We start from the raw sequence: 17,000 nt of genomic DNA, 5'->3' as shown, positions 1-17,000 counted from the left end.
GCCTCTCACTGTTGTGGCCTCTCCCGTTGCGGAGCACAGGCTCCGGACGCGCAGACTCAGCAGCCATGGCTCACGGGTCCAGCCGCTCCGCAGCATGTGGGATCCTCCCGGACCGGGGCACGAACTCCCCTTGCATGGATTTTGATGGGGATTACAATGAATCTATAGATTAGTTTGGGAAAAACAAACATCTCTATACCACTGAGTCTTCTAATTCATGAATGTGGTTTTATACACACACACATACACACAACACACACACATACTTATTGGGTCTTTAATTTCTCTGTATAATTTTATAATTTTCAGTTTAGGGTTTTCCTTGTATTTTGTTATATTTTTTCTGGATATTTGTAGGTTTTTGATGTTATTGTAAATTTCATTTTTTAAAATTTCATTTTGTGATTGTTATAGTACACAGAAATACAGTGGGCTTTTGTATATTGATCTGGTACCTAGTGACCTTGCTAAACTGACTTAATTATGATACTTTCTTTATGATTGTTAAAATTTTTTATGTGCACAATTAGGTCATCAGTAAGTAAAGAGTTTTATGTCTTCCTTTCTGATTTTATGCCTTTTCTTTCTTTTTCTTGTACTATTAAACTCAACAGATTGTTCAGTCAGTACTGACTAGACGTCATGATAGTGGGAATTTTTGTTTCATTCTGATTTCTAGGAGAACATTTTCAGTTCATAACCATTAAGAAATATATTAGCTTTAGGATTTTTATAGATAAATTTTATCAAATTAAGGAGGTTTCTGGGGCTTCCCTGGTGGCGCAGTGGTTGAGAGCCCGCCTGCCGATGCAAGGGACGCGGGTTCGTGCCCCGGTCCGGGAGGATCCCACGTGCCGCGGAATGGCTGGGCCCGTGAGCCATAGCCGCTGAGCCTGCGTGTCCGGACCCTGTGCTCCACAGCGGGAGAGCCCACAACAGTGGGAGGCCCATGTACCGCAAAAAAAAAAAAAAAAAAAAAAAAAATTAAGGAGGTTTCTTTCTTTTCCTAGTTTGCTAAAAACAACAACAAAACTTAACATGGACACATTGAATTCCATCAGTGTTTTGCATCTACTGAGATGCTCATACAGTTTTTCTTCTTTATTCTGTAAACATGATGAAATTTACCAATTTACTTTTTTTTCCAAAAATTTTACTGTGGTAAAATACATATAACATTAAATTTACTACCTTAAATATTTTTAAGTGTACAGTTTAGTGGCATTAAGTACACTCACTTTGTGCAAACATCACCACCATCATCTTGTAAACTGAAACTGTGTACCCATTAACTCCTAGCCCCTGGCAACCACCATTCTACTTTCTGTCTCTGTAATTTTGATGGCTCTGAGTACCTCATATGAGTGGAATCATACATTATTTATCTTTTTGTGTCTTGCTTATTTCACGCATTATAACGTTCTCAAGGTCCATCCACGTTGTAGCATTTGACAGAACTTCCTTCCTTTTAAGGTTGAAGAATATGCAACTGATCAACTTTTGAATGTTAGACCAATCTTGAGTTCCTGGAACTCAAGACTGGAAATGAAGAAATAAAATTGTTTTCTACAATGACATATACTGCATGTAGAAAATTCTAAGGAACACACACACACACACACACACACACTGCAAACTATTAGAACTAATAAATGAGTTCAGCAAAAGTCACAGTTACAAGATCAATATACAAAAATCAATTGCATTCCTATATGCTACCAACAAAAATTCTGAAATTAAAATTAAGAAATTAATTCCATTCATAATAGTATTAAAAATAATAAAACATACAGGAATAAATTTAGCAAGAGAAGTATAAATTTTGAACTCTGAAAACTATAAAACATTGTTGATACACACTTTAAAAGTCCTAAACAAGTGGAGAAACATTCTATATCTATGGATTGGAAGACTCAGTATTATTAAAAACCAGAAAATACAACCCATAGAGACAGAAAAAGATTAGTGGCTGGAAAGGACTGGGGTTGTGAACAAAGAGTGACTGTTTTGGAACTCTGGAGTCTACTAAAGGTGTGCAACCTCTGAGGGAAGCCTTAGACAGTAAATTGAAGTTAATTTTGGTCAATACCAGTTCTTAGCACTGTAGCAGCTCCCCATGTCCCACCCCTGTGGCAGGCAGCTGTGCATGGCTCCTGGAGCAGCTTGCACACAGCTTGCAGGAGCCAGGGCGGGGAAAAAAGAACCCTGTCCTCCAGATATTGGGGATCTGTGCTCTCTCTGATCACTGGTTGCTCCTCCCGATGATAGAGGTACAGACAAATAAGACAGGCAGCCATTATTGCTGGACCTTACCCCCAGTGTTATAAGCCCCACCCCCTCCAGCTGAAGTGCCTTCCAGGGGATTTAAAGGGCCAGCACCCTTCCCTCCCCTTCATTTTATTCTTCTTCCCTTTTGGAGAGCCAGACATTAAAAGACTAGGACATTTAAAAACAACTGCATATAAAGGGAAAATTAGAAAGTGACTGTGCATGCCCAGAGAAAGGCATAGAAAAGACCTAAGAAGACCTTAAATTTACACCTCAGGCACAGAGACAGACTACAGAAATCAAAAAACCAAAAACAATAAATAGAAACAATAACATGAAACAGCAAACCCTGGAGAAGGAGGAGAATCTGATTTCCAGAGTTTCCAGCTCGCCACAACTAGAGAAAACCCACGCAGCAACGAAGACCCAACACAGCCAAAAATAAAATAAATTTATTTAAAAAAAATTTAGCTGTAAAAAAAAAAGAAGTCCCTTCTTATCAGTTATTATTTTTAATGTAAGTGGATTAAACTCTCCAATCGAAAGACATAGATCTGCAGAATGAATTAAAAACACATGATCCAACCATATGCTGTCTAGAAGAGACTCACTTTAGATCTAAAGACACAAATAGACTGAAAGTAAAAGGATGGAAAAGATATTCCATGCAAACAGTAACTAAAGAGAGGAGATGTGGCTATACTAATATCAGACAAAACAGACTTGCAGTCAAACAGGTTACCAGAGATAAAGAATGACATAATATATTAATAAGGTTATATCTTCCTCAGCAAGAAGACATAACAATTATAAAAATTTATGTATCTAATGACAGACCATCAAAATACATGAAGTAGAAACTGCCAGAATTGAAGGGAGAAATAGACAGTTCTACAATAACTGGAGACTTCAATACCCCACACTCTCAATAATGAATAAAAGAGCAAGACGGAAGATAAGGAAATAGATGACTTAACACAGTAAATCACCTAGATCTAACAGAAACATACAGAACACTCCACCCAACAACAACATACACATCGTTCTTAAGTGCACATGAGACATTCTCCAAGATAGACCATAAGTTAGGCCACAAATTAACTCTTAATTGGTTCTAAAAGATAGATATCATACAAAGTATCCTCTCTGATCACGAGATGAAGTTAGAAATCAATGACAGAAGTACAACTGGAAAATTCACAAATCTGTGGAAATTCAACAACACTTTCTTAAACAACCAATGGATAAAAGTAGACACCACAAGGGAAATTAGAAAATACTTAGAGATAGGAACTTCCCTGGTGGCGCAGTTGTTAAGAATCCACCTGCCATTGCAGGGGATAGGGGTTCAAGCCCTGGTCTGGGAAGGTCCCGCATGCTGCGAAGCAACTAAGCCCGTGCGCCACAACTACTGAGCCTGTGTTCTGGAGCCTGAGAGCCACAACTACTGAGCCCATGTCCACAACTACTGAAGCCCATGCACCAAGAGCCCCGGCTACATGACAAGACAGGCCACCGCAATGAGACGCCTGTGCACCGCAATGAAGACCCAGTGCAGCCAAAACTAACTAACTAAATAAATAAATTTTAAAGAAAAAAGAAAATACTTAGAGTTAAATGAAAATTAAAACGCAACATGTCAAAACTTATGGGATGTAGTGAAAACAGTACCAAGGGGAAAATGTAGAGCTATAAAGGCTTACATTAAAAAATGAGAAAAATCTCAAACCAATAACCTAACTTTACAGCTTAAGAAACTAGAAAAAGAAGAAGAACAAACTAAACCCAAAGCTAGCAGGAGGAAGGAAATAATAAAGATTAGAGCAGAATTAATCAAAATAGAAAAACAATAGAGAAAATGAATAAAACCAAAAGTTGGTTCATTGGAAAGATCGACAAAGTAGATAAACTTTTAGCTAGATGGACTAAGGAAAAAACAGAGAAAACTCAAATTACTAAAATAAAAAATGATATTAGGGACATTACTACTGATTTTACAAAAATAAAAAAAGATTATAAGAGAGTACTATGGACAGCTGTACACCAACAAACTGGAAAACTTAGAGGAAATACACAAATTTCCAGAAACACAAAACCTACTGAGACTAAATCATGAAGACACAGAAAATATGAATAGACCTATAACAACTAAGGGGCTTGAATCAGTAATCAAAACTCTCCCAACAAAGAAATGCCCTAGACGTGATGGCTTTACTGGTGAAATCTACCAAACATTTAAAGAAGAACTAATACAAGTCCTTCTCAAACTTTTCCCCAAAATTGAACAGCTAGGGGGCTTCCCTGGTGGCGCAGTGGTTGAGAGTCCGCCTGCCGATGCAGGGGACACGGGTTCGTGCCCCGTTCCGAGAGGATCCCACATGCCGCAGAGCAGTTGGGCCCGTGAGCTATGGCCGCTGGGCCTGCGCGTCCGGAGCCTGTGCTCCGCAGCGGGAGAGGCCACAACAGTGAGAGGCCCACATACCGCCAAAAAAAAAAAAAAAAAAAAAAAAATTGAACAGCTAATAAATGAATTCAGCAAAGTAGCAGAATACAAAGTCACAACACAAAAATCAGTTGCATTTCTATTTCTTTTTTTAATTCTGTGATTGTTTTATATATTCTGATGTGGTATTCACGACATCCAAGTCCAGATTGTTTTGATTCCTTTGATTGGATTCTTTTATTATGAAATACCCTCTTTATGTCTATTAATACCTCAAATACAGTTGGAGATTTTAACTGGGCTCTCTCAGTATCTCAGAGAACAAGCAGGCAAAATAATCAGTAAGAATATAGATTTGAATAACTAACTTGACTTAATTGACACTTTTAATAACACACCACCTAGCAATGCAGATACACATTGTATTCAAGTGTACATGAAACAGTTACCAAAATAGATCAGTGCTGATCAGGGCTGAAAGCAAGTTCCGCCAAAATTCATGTTTATTTTTTATTCACAGTGAATATCTCTATACAAAAAAGGAACCTTGATTCTTATCTCTTATCTTACATAAAAGTTAAGATTAATTAATCATGAAAAGCTAAAAGTGAACAGAAAAACAGTAAAACATGTAAAAGAAATCATAGGGGAACATCTTCATGACCTTGAATAATCAAAGATTTCTTAACCAGCACTTGACCTACCATAATAGGGAAAAAATGAAAACAGTGGACCTCATCGAGAAATTTCATTGAAAGGTAAAAAGGCAAGTCATGCACTGGCAGGAGGTATGCTTAATGCACATCTCCAACAAAGGACTTGGTGACGAATATGTAGAGAACTCTTAGAAATCAACTTTATAAACAGAGAACCAACCTCTTTCTCTTTCATGATCAAAAGATTTGAATAAGCACTTCACGAGAGAACATAGCTAAATGGCCAGTAAGCATATGAAACTATGTTCATCACCGTCAGTCATCAGAGAAACGCAAACTAAGACCACGATGAGACGACGAAGAAGGGAAAATGAAAAAGTGTGACAGTGCCAAGGGCCGTCCACGGCGCGGGGAGTGGGGTGCGTGGACACGTATCACGGCTGGCTTATGAAGCTGCATAGCCACTTTGGGAATTGTTTAAAACTGGTGGTATCCCACCTGCCCATCCACAGCAGAAGGAGTAAGGGTTCTGTGGTCCATTGAAAGGATGGGATTCCACACAGCAACAGAAAAGAATGAGCTTCTGCACCAACTTAGATAAATCTCACAGGTCTTGTGTTGAGCAGAAGTCACAAATAAGACAACCCCTGTATGATTCCATGAATATGAAATTCCACAGCAACATTGGTGGAGGTGGTGGGAATCAGAGGAGGTGTGACCTCGGTGGGGTCCTGCCTGGGAAGGGTTACTAGGGGGGCTGGGGGGCTAGGAATGTCCTTTATCTTGATCTGGGTGGTGGCTACACAGTGAGCACGTATGCAGACTTTCATCCACCTGGACAAATACCATCAGCACATGGCGTGCCCTTTACTGTATTTACATCCAATAAAAAAGAAAATACTTAATCCAAAGAAGGAAAGGAGTAAAACAACAGAAACGACCCTGGGATGGTGCGTGCGGGCTGCAGGCAGACCCTCCAAAGCAAGGGCTCCTTTGCTGCCTTGTTCCCTCGGCGGACAGCATCTCCCGCCGCGGGTGCTGGCCCGCCTCTGCCCCAGCTTCTCGCTGTCGGCCACTGTGAGAGGTCGCAACCCTCCGCAGAGGGCCCCTGGGTAGTGAGAGGCAATTGACAGTCGTGGAGTCAGGAGGCCTGGGCCGAGCAACGGCCCTGCCAGTCCCGACCACCCAGAGCCAGCCAGGCAGGCTGGCCGTGAAGGGGATGCCCACGGCAGCTGTGGCCCCAAATGACGCAAAGGACACGCAGGGTGCGCAAGGTGCCACAGCCTCGCCTGGCCGTGTCATCCTCCTATCAGCCAACAGGGGCCTGGGCAGGCACCCAAAAAAGCACCCCAACTCCCAGACAGGCACCCCAGACGTCCCAGGGGCCAACGTCCCCAGACAACCCCTAAAGTCCACCCAGCGTCCTCTGGATAACGCGAGCATCGGGCAGGCCCCAAAGGGTGCCGACCAGGCGTCTTACTGAATGAGCGTGTAGTACTGCTGGGTCACGTCCTTCCACTCGTCCTCCGTGAGGTCCTTGGCGGCGTCTTCAGACAGGTCGATGTCCTCGTGCTCCAGCCGCCCCAGGTAGGCCTCGCTCACCCTGCACGCGACGTCCACCAGCTGCCCTGAGAGGCCTGTGAGTATCAATCCCGTGCTCTCAGGAACTGAAACCCAAGGACAAGCACGTGGAGCCTGGGCCACCACCCGTCCCCAAGCAGTGGTACCACTGGGGGCGCAGGCAAAGGCCACCCCACCTGTCTGTGCCTCAGGGCCTCACGGTGAAGGCTCTCGCTTCTCTGGGCAGCCACCCTGGATGCCACACCTGGGCCTGGGAAGGTAACCTTTCCCCTCCCGAAGCTGCCCCCCACTGCACCGAGCCCCCTCCCCCCGCCCCCCCACACCCTCCGACTAGACTTTCAGCCCCTTGGGTTGGAATGAAACCACTTCTGATGAGCTCTCCACAGAACCTCTGCTTCTGAGCACATACTTGGTCCTCAGTGAGAAAAGAACAGGTATTCGTGGACAGCCCTGCAGTGATGCCTGCCAGCCCTGCGGGAAGCTGGGAGGAGCACCTCCCTGTACGTCTGGCACTTCTCAGAGCCCCAGCACATGTGGGCTTTGTGACTCTGTGCATCCGGCCTCTCACACAGCACCCACTCCTTCTGGAGCCCATGAGCCAAGATCACTGTTGGTCTGGGGAGCACTGAACACAGGAAGGCCCCCGCCCAGGTGAAGCCAGACCTCATGCACCTGGCTCCCACCTCACGTGGCAGCCTGCCCCCCACACAAAGCCAGCGGTCCCCAGGCTGGACGCGGAGACAGGGTGAGAGCTGAACCCTGTCGTGGGGCTATGGGGCAGGAGCCTGCAGAACAAGGCTGCTTGGAAGGTGTATGGAGACATCTGCACAAGCCCCAGGCACAGCCACTGAGATGGCAGCCCTGATGGACCCAGCGGCCGCCAGCGAGCACGGACCCGGGAGAAAGCGCTCGAGCTTTGCAGTTGCTGCGGAGATTACAACATGCATTTCTTAAATGTGCTGAGGTGAAATTCACAAAATATAAAAATAACCATTTTAAAGTGAAAGTTCACTTCTGGTGCCCAGCACGTAAGAGGCCTGGAAGTTGCCACTCCACCCTAACAGCAGGTGAAAACCTGAACAGACTGGGAAATTGCCAGCTGTTCTTAGATCTGTCAGAGAACTAAGGTCACAGGGCAAAAGCCTGCCCCAAACTGGTGAGACAGATGGGCAGGTACAGAGAGCCACCAGAGCAGAAACCTCTGTGGGAGCCAGCACCAGGGAAGGAAACCCACCTGCTGCAATGGATGAACTGCTGGAGGCTCAGCGTGGACAATCCTGAGAGTTAGAAACCCCAGGGGTCATTTTTAGGGGGCCCCATACTTCTGTCACTTTTACCTCCAAGAGCTTGACCTGGGGGTCACAGTGAGTATTGGAGGAAAATCCCCTTGTGTTTCTGGCAGGGAGAGGAGGAAAGGAACACTCTGTTCTTAACGAGGCTGCCCTCAGGAGAAATAGTCACCAGAGTGTGACCTGCCGGGGTTTTATCAGGGCCTAATCAACGCTGGGGCAGGAAAATACCCAGCTCCACCGCCTCTAGTCATCCAGTCCCACCAAAGGGGGGAAGAAAGGAGAAGCAGTGGTGAAGTTCACAGTCCAAGGGCACAGGCTCACCAAAGACTGAGACATGATGACAGGACTACAGAGCACTGTATCAAACAAAAAAAAAGGGGGGATTTTTTTGCCAGTAGACTTGGCTTGCAAGAAATGTTAAAAGAAAGAAGTCCTTAGGAGAGAAAAAAAATGGCATAAATCAGAAACTCAGATCCACATAAAGAAAGGAAGAGCATTAGAGAAGGAATAAATAAAGGGAAAATTAAAACTTTACGTTTTTAATCCTTAATTGACCTGACAGAACATAATAATTTAATGATTATTATTAAAAATAAAAATAGCAAAAATGTATTCAGATTATAGCTTATGGATAAGTGAAATAAATGACAGCAAAGATACAGGGCACAGGAGGAAGGAATTAGGAACATTTTGTTATAAAATATTCCCATTACTGTAAAGTGGTCAATGTTACTTGAAAATGCAGTTCCATTCATTGTAGATGCATATTGCAAATTATAGGACAACCACTAAAAAAATTTATATGTATCTATATATATCTGCTATGCTAGGAAAAGAAAGAAAATGAAATCATACAAAATGCTCAATTAAAACCACAAGAGGCAGAAAAAGAGCAGAAAAAAAAATAGGAACAAAGGACAAGGGCAACGAATAGAAAACAGTAACAAATATGGTAGCTGTTACTCCAGCCATATCAATAATCACTTTATGTGTCAATGATTAAATGTATCAATTAAAAGAGATTATACAGTGATCAAACAATAAGACCCAACTGTATGTTTTCAACAAGAATTCCACTGTAAATAAAGACACATATAGATTAAAAGCAAAGGGATGGAGAGAAGTATACCATGCTAACACTAATAAAGGAAAGCAGGAGTATCTATATTAATTTCAGACAGAACAGACTTCAGAGCAAGGAAAACTATCAGGGATAAAAAGAATGTTACATAATGATGAAGGGGTCAATACACCAAGAAGACATAGCAATACTTAACATGTATGTGCCTAACAACAGAGCATCAAAATATATGAGGCACGGGCTTCCCTGGTGGTGCAGTGGTTGAGAGTCCGCCTGCCGATGCAGGGAACACGGGTTCGTGCCCCGGGCTGGGAAGATCCCACATGCCGCGGAGCGGCTGGGCCCATGAGCCATGGCCACTGAGCCTGCGCGTACAGAGCCTGTGCTCCACAACGGGAGAGGCCACAACAGTGAGAGGACCGTGTACCTCAAAAAATATATATACATGAGGCACAAACTGATAGAACTTCAGGGAGAAATAGATGAGCTCTATTAGAGTTGGAGACTTCAACACCCCTCTCTCAGAAATGGACAGATCCAGCAGGCAAAAAATCCATAAGGACATAGGTGAACTCAATAGCACCATCAATTAACTGGATATAATGGACATCTATACACTACTTCATCCAACAACAGAAGAATACACATTCTTCTCAAGCTCATTTGGAATAGTTCCCAAAATAGGACACTTTGGGGCCATAAAACACACCTTAACAAGTGTAAAAGAATAGAAATCATAAAATACATGCTCTCAGACCACAATGGATTAAACTAGAAATCAAAAGATACAGATAGCTGGAAAACTCCTCAAGTATGTGGAGATTAAACAACGTACATCTAATAACACATGAGTCAATGAAAAGAATCCCAAGAAAAATTTTAAATATTTAGAACTGAATGAAAATAAAAGTACAATTCATCAAAATTTGTGGGATGCAATGAAAGCAGTGCTTAGAGGGGAATTTATAACACTGAATGCATATATTAGAAATGAAGAAAGATCTGAAACTAATTATCTAAGCTTTTATCTTAGGAAGCCAGAAAAAGAAGAACAAATCAAACTCAAAATAAGAAAATAAATAATAAAACTTAGACCAGGGACTTCCCTGGTGGCACAGTGGTTGAGAATCCACCTGCCAATGCAGGGGACATGGGTTCAATCCCTGGTCCGGGAAGATCCCACATGCCACGGAGCAACTAAGTCCGTGTGCCGCAACTACTGAACCTGTGCTCTAGAGCCCGCGAGCCACAACTACTGAGCCCACGTGCCACAACTACTGAAGCTTGAACGCTTAGAGCCTCTGCTCCACAACAAGAGAAGCCACTGCAGTGAGAAGCCTGTGCACCGCAACGAAGAGTAGCCCCCACTCGCCGCAACTAGAGAAAGCCCACACGCAGCAACGAAGACCCAACACAGCCAAAAATAAATAAATTAGGGAAAAAAACAAAATTAGACCAGAAATCAATGAAATTGAAAATGGGAAATCAATAGAGAAAATAAGTGAAACCAAAAGCTAGTTCTTTGAACACATCAATAAAATTAATAAGCCTTTAGTCAGGTTAACTAAAAACAAAAAAGGATAGATGACATAAATTACTAATATCATAAAACTAAGAGGAGACATCACTACAGATCTCATGGACATTAAAAGGATAATAAAGGAATACTATGAACAACTTTATGCCGACGAATTTTATAATCTAGGTGAAATGGACTGATTCTTTGAAATATACAATCTGCCAAAGCTCAAAGAAAAAGAAATAGACAATCTGAATAGTCCTATATCTATTAAAGAAATTGAATCAATAGTTAATAACTTTCCAAAACAGAAGGCACCAGTCTTAGATGGATTCACAGGTGAATTCTACCAAACATTTAAGGAAAAATGTATACCAATTCTCTACAATATCTTTCAGATGATAGAAGCAGAGGGAATACTTTGTAACTCATTCTCTGTGGCCAGCATTACCCTAATACCAAAACCAGACAATGGTATCACAAGAAAAGAAAACTATTGACCAAAATCTCTCATGAACATATTTGCAAAAATCCTCAGCAAAATATTTGCAAATTAAATCTAACAATTTATAAAAAGAATTATACACCATGACCAAGTCACATTTATCCCAGGTATGCAAAACTCGTTCAGCATTCAAGAATCAATTAATGTAATCCATCATACCAACAAGCTAAAGAAGAAATATTACATGATCATATCAATAGATGCAGAAAAAGCATTTGACAAAATTCAACACCCACTTATGATAAAAACTCTCAACAAACTAGGAATAGAGAGGCATTTCCTCAACTTGATAAAGAATATCTACAAAAAACCTACAGCTAACATTATACTTAATGGTGAGAAACTAGAATCTTTCCTACTAAAATCAGGAGCAAAACAAGGATGTCCTTTCTCACCACTCCTTTTCAACATCATACTGGAAATCCTAGCTAATGCAACAAGACAAGGAAATTAAAAGTATACAAATTGGGAAAGAAGAAATAAAACTGTTTTTATTCAGAGATGACATGATTGTCTAGGTAGAAAATCTAAAAGAATTAACAACAAAACAACTTCTGGAACTAGTAAGTGGTTATGGTCAATCACTTTCCTATACACCAGCAATTAATAATTGGAATTTGAAATTAAAAACAAAACACCATTACATTTGTATTCCAAATATGAAATAAATACATAATTAAATAAATCTAACAAAATATATACAAGATCTATATGAGGAAAAGTACAAAACTCTGATTAATTAAATCAAAGAAGAACAAATTAATGGAGAGATATTCTATGGTCATGAATAGAAAAAGTTCATTGTCAAGATGTCAGTTCTTCCCAACTTGATCTATAGATTCAAAGCAATCCCAATCAAAATCCCAGCAAGTTATTTTGTGGATATTGACCAACTGATTCTAGAGTTTATATGGAGAGGCAAAAAATCCAGAATAGCCAATGCAATGTTGAAGGAGAAGAACAAAGTTGGAAGATTGACACCATCTAAATTTGAGCTTTACAATAAATCTACAATAATCAAGATAGTGTGGTATTGGTGAAAAAGAGACAAATAGATCAGTGGAGTAGAGAGCCCAGAAATAGACCCACACAAATATCATCAACTGATCTTTGACAAAGGCACAAAGGCAATACAATGGAGCAAAGATAGTCTTTTCAAACAAATGGTACTGGAAAAAATGGATATCTGCATGCAAAAAAAAAAAAAAAAAAAGAATCTAGATACAGACCTTACACCCTTCATAGAAATTAACTGAAAATGGATCATAGACCTAAGTTGAAACACAAAGCTATAAAACCCCTAGAAGATAACACAGGAGAAAACCAAGATGAACTTGGGTATGATGACGACTTTTTAGATACAACACCAAAGGCACAATCCATGAAAAAAATAATTGATAAGTTGGACTTCACTGAAATTTAAAACTTCTGCTCTGTGGAAGACATCATCAACATAATTAGAAAACAAGCTGTAAAGTTGGAGAAAATATTTGCAAAAGACACATACAATAAAGTACTGGTATCCAAAATATGCAAAGAACCCTTAAAACTCAACAATAAAACAAACACCCCGATTTAAAACTGGAGGGAAGCTGAACAGACTTCTCACCAAAGAATATATACAGATGGCAAATAAGTATATTAAAAGATGTTTAACATCATACATTGTCAGGGGAATGCAAATTAAGACTACAATGAGATACCACTACACACCTATTAGAACAGCCAAGATCCAGAGCACTGACATCACCAAATGCTCACCAGGATGTGGAGCAACAGGAACTCTCATCATTGCTGGTGGGAACACAAAATGGTGTAGCAACCACTTTGGAACACAGTTTGGCAGTTTCTTACCAAACTAAACATACTCTTGCCATATTATCTAGCAGTCGTGATCCTTGGTATTTACCAAGTGAGTTGAAAACTTACAGCTGCACAAAAGCCTGTATGCAACTCTAATAATAACTGCCAAGACTTGAAAGCACCCAAGATGTCCTTCAACAGGTGACAGGATGAACAAACTCTGTTCCATCCAGACAGTGGAATGTTAGTCAGTGCTAAAGAGAAACGAGCTATCAAGTCATGAAAAGACATGGAGGGACCTTAAATGCACATTAGTAAGTGAAAGAAGCCTGTCTGAGTCATATATACTGTATGATTCCAACAGTATGACACTTTGGAAAAGGCAAAGCTGTGGAAACAATAAAAAATAAGATGTTGGGGGGAAGGAGGAATGAACAGGCTGAGCACAGAGGATTTTTAGGGCAGTGAAACTACTCTGAAAGATACTATATCAGTGGATACATGTCATTATACATTTGTCCAAACCAAGAGGGAACCCTGATGTAAACTGTGGGGTCTGGGTGATGATGATGTGTCAGTGTAGGTTCATCACTTATAACAAATGTACCATCTGGAGGAGGATGTTGATACAGGGGAGGAACGGGCAGAGGGTACATGGGACAACTCTGTTCCTCCTGCTCAACTTCGCTGTGAACCTAAAACTGTTCTGTGAAAGTGAATAACAACAAAAAGGACTTATTTGGGTCTTGTAGGCCTAAACCCACTGTGGCCCACGACTCCCTACATGACCCAGGAGCGCCATTCCCATGGCATTCTGCTGGAAGAGACTGGGGGTCGGGGCAGAGCTGCAGCTCACCCTGGATGCACAGCTCCATGGCCCCTCCTGCCACTGTCCTCCCGGGGTGGCACGGCCTTGGCCATGCCAAGGTGGCACACACCTTGCTTGTTGCTGGGGTCACTGTCACCGGTCTCCTCCCTCCAGCCCTTGGGTGTGATCCTGCTGCAGTTCTGGTGGCTGACCACCCACTTGAGGATGCTGGAGGCCACCGTGCACCGGAAGTCATCTGAAAGGATACCAAGGCCTCGCCCCCCTGCCTGCGCTGGGTCGGGAACTCAGCCAGCACCAGCTATGCCCAGCCCGGGCATCCCACTGCGTGCGGGGGGCTCACTCCTGCCTCAGAGCCCTCCGGGGGCCGGGCGCTCCCCCACTGCCCCGCCGTGCCCACACCCTCCACCTCCACACTCATCCTCCCTCTTCTGCGGAGGGGAGTCTCATCCATCCCAGGACCTCCACCCCAGCTGTGCATCCACTCTGCCTACAGACCCAGAGGCAGAATCCACGCACCCCGTTTCCTGCCCATCTCCTGCACCCCCAGGGCCACGGTCTGTGGGCACCGTCACCACCTCTCCCTGCCCCCGTGTCCTCAGCCCTGCACAGAGGGATCCTTCTAGAAGAGCCCCCTGCTGATAGCACCGGGACCCTCCCCACGAGCCCCTCCAGACCTTCCTGGACATGTTGGCTCCCACTGCTCTAACTGTGGCTGGCTGGGGGCCCTGCTGTATCCACCAGCGCAGAGGCAGCTCAGGGTCTCCCAGACCCAGGCATGGGGCCAGGCTGCCTCTGAGCGCCTGTCACATGCCAGGGGCAGCGGCCAGGGGCAGCGGCCAGGGGAGCCTCACCTCCGTGAGGGGCCTGGGAAGGAAGGCTGCTCCCCACCCCAAGTAGCGGGATATTCCAGCAACTTCTTTCACAAACCTGCTCCTTCCCCACCTCAGCTGAGGCCACCCTACCCGGCATCCACCTGCCTGGCAGCTACTGCTGCCCTGGAAACATCCAGAACCTGAGCCCCCCACGCAGCCCCTCACCCACCCTCCTCCGTCCATCAGAACAAATGCTCCTGAGATCACCAGCCCCTATGCCCGAGGACGTGCGGGCACACTGCCTGCTCCAGGGCTGGCCTGGAGCTCCCCAGCCAGCTGCCCTCAGCCTCCTTCTCCTCTGGGTCTCCACCCGTTCCCCCATCTTGTGAGGCCCCTGCTCACGGTCCTGCCCCCACTGCACTTGTCACCTCTGACCCTGCCCCGACCCTGCCTTGTCCTGCATCCGACCATTGGCTCCTGGGAGCCCCGGCCTGCGGTCAGGGCATAGGCAGGAGTGCTGGGCAGATGTCGCTCTCTACAGCCCCCGAGATGGGTGCTTAGGAAACACGGGTCCCCCCTGAACAACCCCCTCCCTGCCTGCCCTGACCTTCTCCTCTCTCCTGTGCCTCCAGGCAGATCGAACCAGGGACCAGCCTTTGTCCCCAGCCCAGACCCCGTCGTCCCCGTGTGCCCCAGGCACCCAGACCCGGGCCCAGCACCATCCCCATGCCAGCCTCTCCCAGAAGCCCCATCAGAACCAAGCTGCTGACACTTGGCCTCCTGTCTTGCAGATGCTGCCCATGGAAGTTACTAGACTGGCTCTTACCACGTGAAACAGAGCTGAGGTCCCAGGTGCTGGGATGGCACCGGGCCCTCCCCCATCACCCCACCCCCACCCCCAGCCCTGGGGCCCCTCCTGCAGGAAGGTGGGCCAGAAAGAGGCCCCGCAGGGTTTCCGGGCCCAACGCTCAATGCCAGGCACCTCGGCCGGGCCGCCAGCCACTCACCCAGGAACTCTTGCTTCCCGCTCTCGGTGCAGAGGTCATGGCAGCGTGGGAAGAAGGAGTCAGGGTTGGCCTGGACGTACCACGGCAGGCTCCGCAGGCTCACACACAGCCCGATCTCCAGAGACAGCGGCTTGTCAGGCCCACCGGCCACACGCCGGGCCAGCTCGGACCGGTCTTAGTGCCCGCAGGCTGGCTGGGCAGCACCGGCTCCAGTGGGCTCCTGGGAGGGCACCTCCTGGAGCGGCCCCTCCCCAGCCGCCCGGCCCCACTGGGCCGTCCGCAGGCATCGCCCACCCCTGGAAGGACACCAGCGGCCCAAAGCCTGGCAAGGATGCGTTGCAGGGGGCCAGAGCCCTACCGGGAGCCCCGGGGGCAGCCGTGCACTTGGTCCCTGCCCCTCTGTCTCCCTTGAGGGTTTAGGGGATGGTGCCCTTGTTGCCAGGGAAGCCCTTTTACCCAATCTCTCCCAGGGGTACACACAGGCCTGTCCGTCCCAGGCTGGCCCCGCCCCTAACCTCAGCCTTCAGGGTAAATGGGGAACAGCTGCCTGGAGGGGCTGGCGGCTGAAAGGGGGTGAGGGCAGGAAGTGCCCGTGTGGCAGTAGCCCTCTGCAGTTGGAAGTCACAGCACAGGTAAGGGTGGCCCGGCCCCCCTGGAATCCAGAGCCCCTCCAGGGCCCAGAGCCTGGCTCGGGCTGCAGTGGCAGCCGTCACCTGCCCTGTCTTGGGCTTGGCCTGTGTGCCCAGAGGACAGTGCTTCTGTGGCCTTGGGGCCACCCAGGGACACAGGGCGAGGGGCACAGGGGCTCTGGGGGGGGCGGTTTGAGAGCAGCAGCACTGAGGGGCTCTGGACACTGATGCCGGGCCGCGCCAGCAGGAGGCTCCAGTCCTGGAGAGGATCCCCCAGGGAACCAGTCCACGGGTGGCTCTCCCAGCTCCGGAGGTGCTGGCATTTCAGGAGGCAGGGTGCTGCCCCGCCTGTGCCCCCAGCCCTCCCACTCACCTTGGTGGTGAAGGACGCTGTCTTCCCGTAGTGATTCAGCATCTGGTCGCAGCTCAGACTGTGATAGTCAATGATGTCCCTTTTGACTGTCCAGAGGAAGTATGGTGTTTCATTTATTACCAACCTGGACTGGCAAGAAAAAACCTTTATCCACACCCAGCACCCAAGGCTCACGTCTCTGACAATGGGACACGCCAAGACT

The 17,000-nt window shown here is 45.6% G+C and overlaps 1 protein-coding gene across 1 annotated transcript in view; it reads right to left on the bottom strand.

Moving 5' to 3' along the window:
- The window catches only part of TTLL8 (tubulin tyrosine ligase like 8), a gene marked incomplete at its 3' end in the record, with an annotated part of 47,624 nt that overhangs the window by 24,027 nt on the left and 6,597 nt on the right, over positions 1 to 17,000 (bottom strand). The window contains 4 exon segments of the mRNA XM_081250234.1: positions 6,848 to 7,034; positions 14,087 to 14,212; positions 15,797 to 15,911; positions 16,799 to 16,927. Of these exon segments, the coding sequence (XP_081106360.1) occupies positions 6,848 to 7,034; positions 14,087 to 14,212; positions 15,797 to 15,911; positions 16,799 to 16,927 (557 nt within the window).

This window comes from Mesoplodon bidens (genome assembly GCF_964165515.1).
Source record: "Mesoplodon bidens genome assembly, chromosome: 11".
In the NCBI taxonomy this organism is placed as follows: domain Eukaryota; kingdom Metazoa; phylum Chordata; class Mammalia; order Artiodactyla; family Ziphiidae; genus Mesoplodon; species Mesoplodon bidens.
This window is presented reverse-complemented; position numbering and strand designations above follow the sequence as displayed.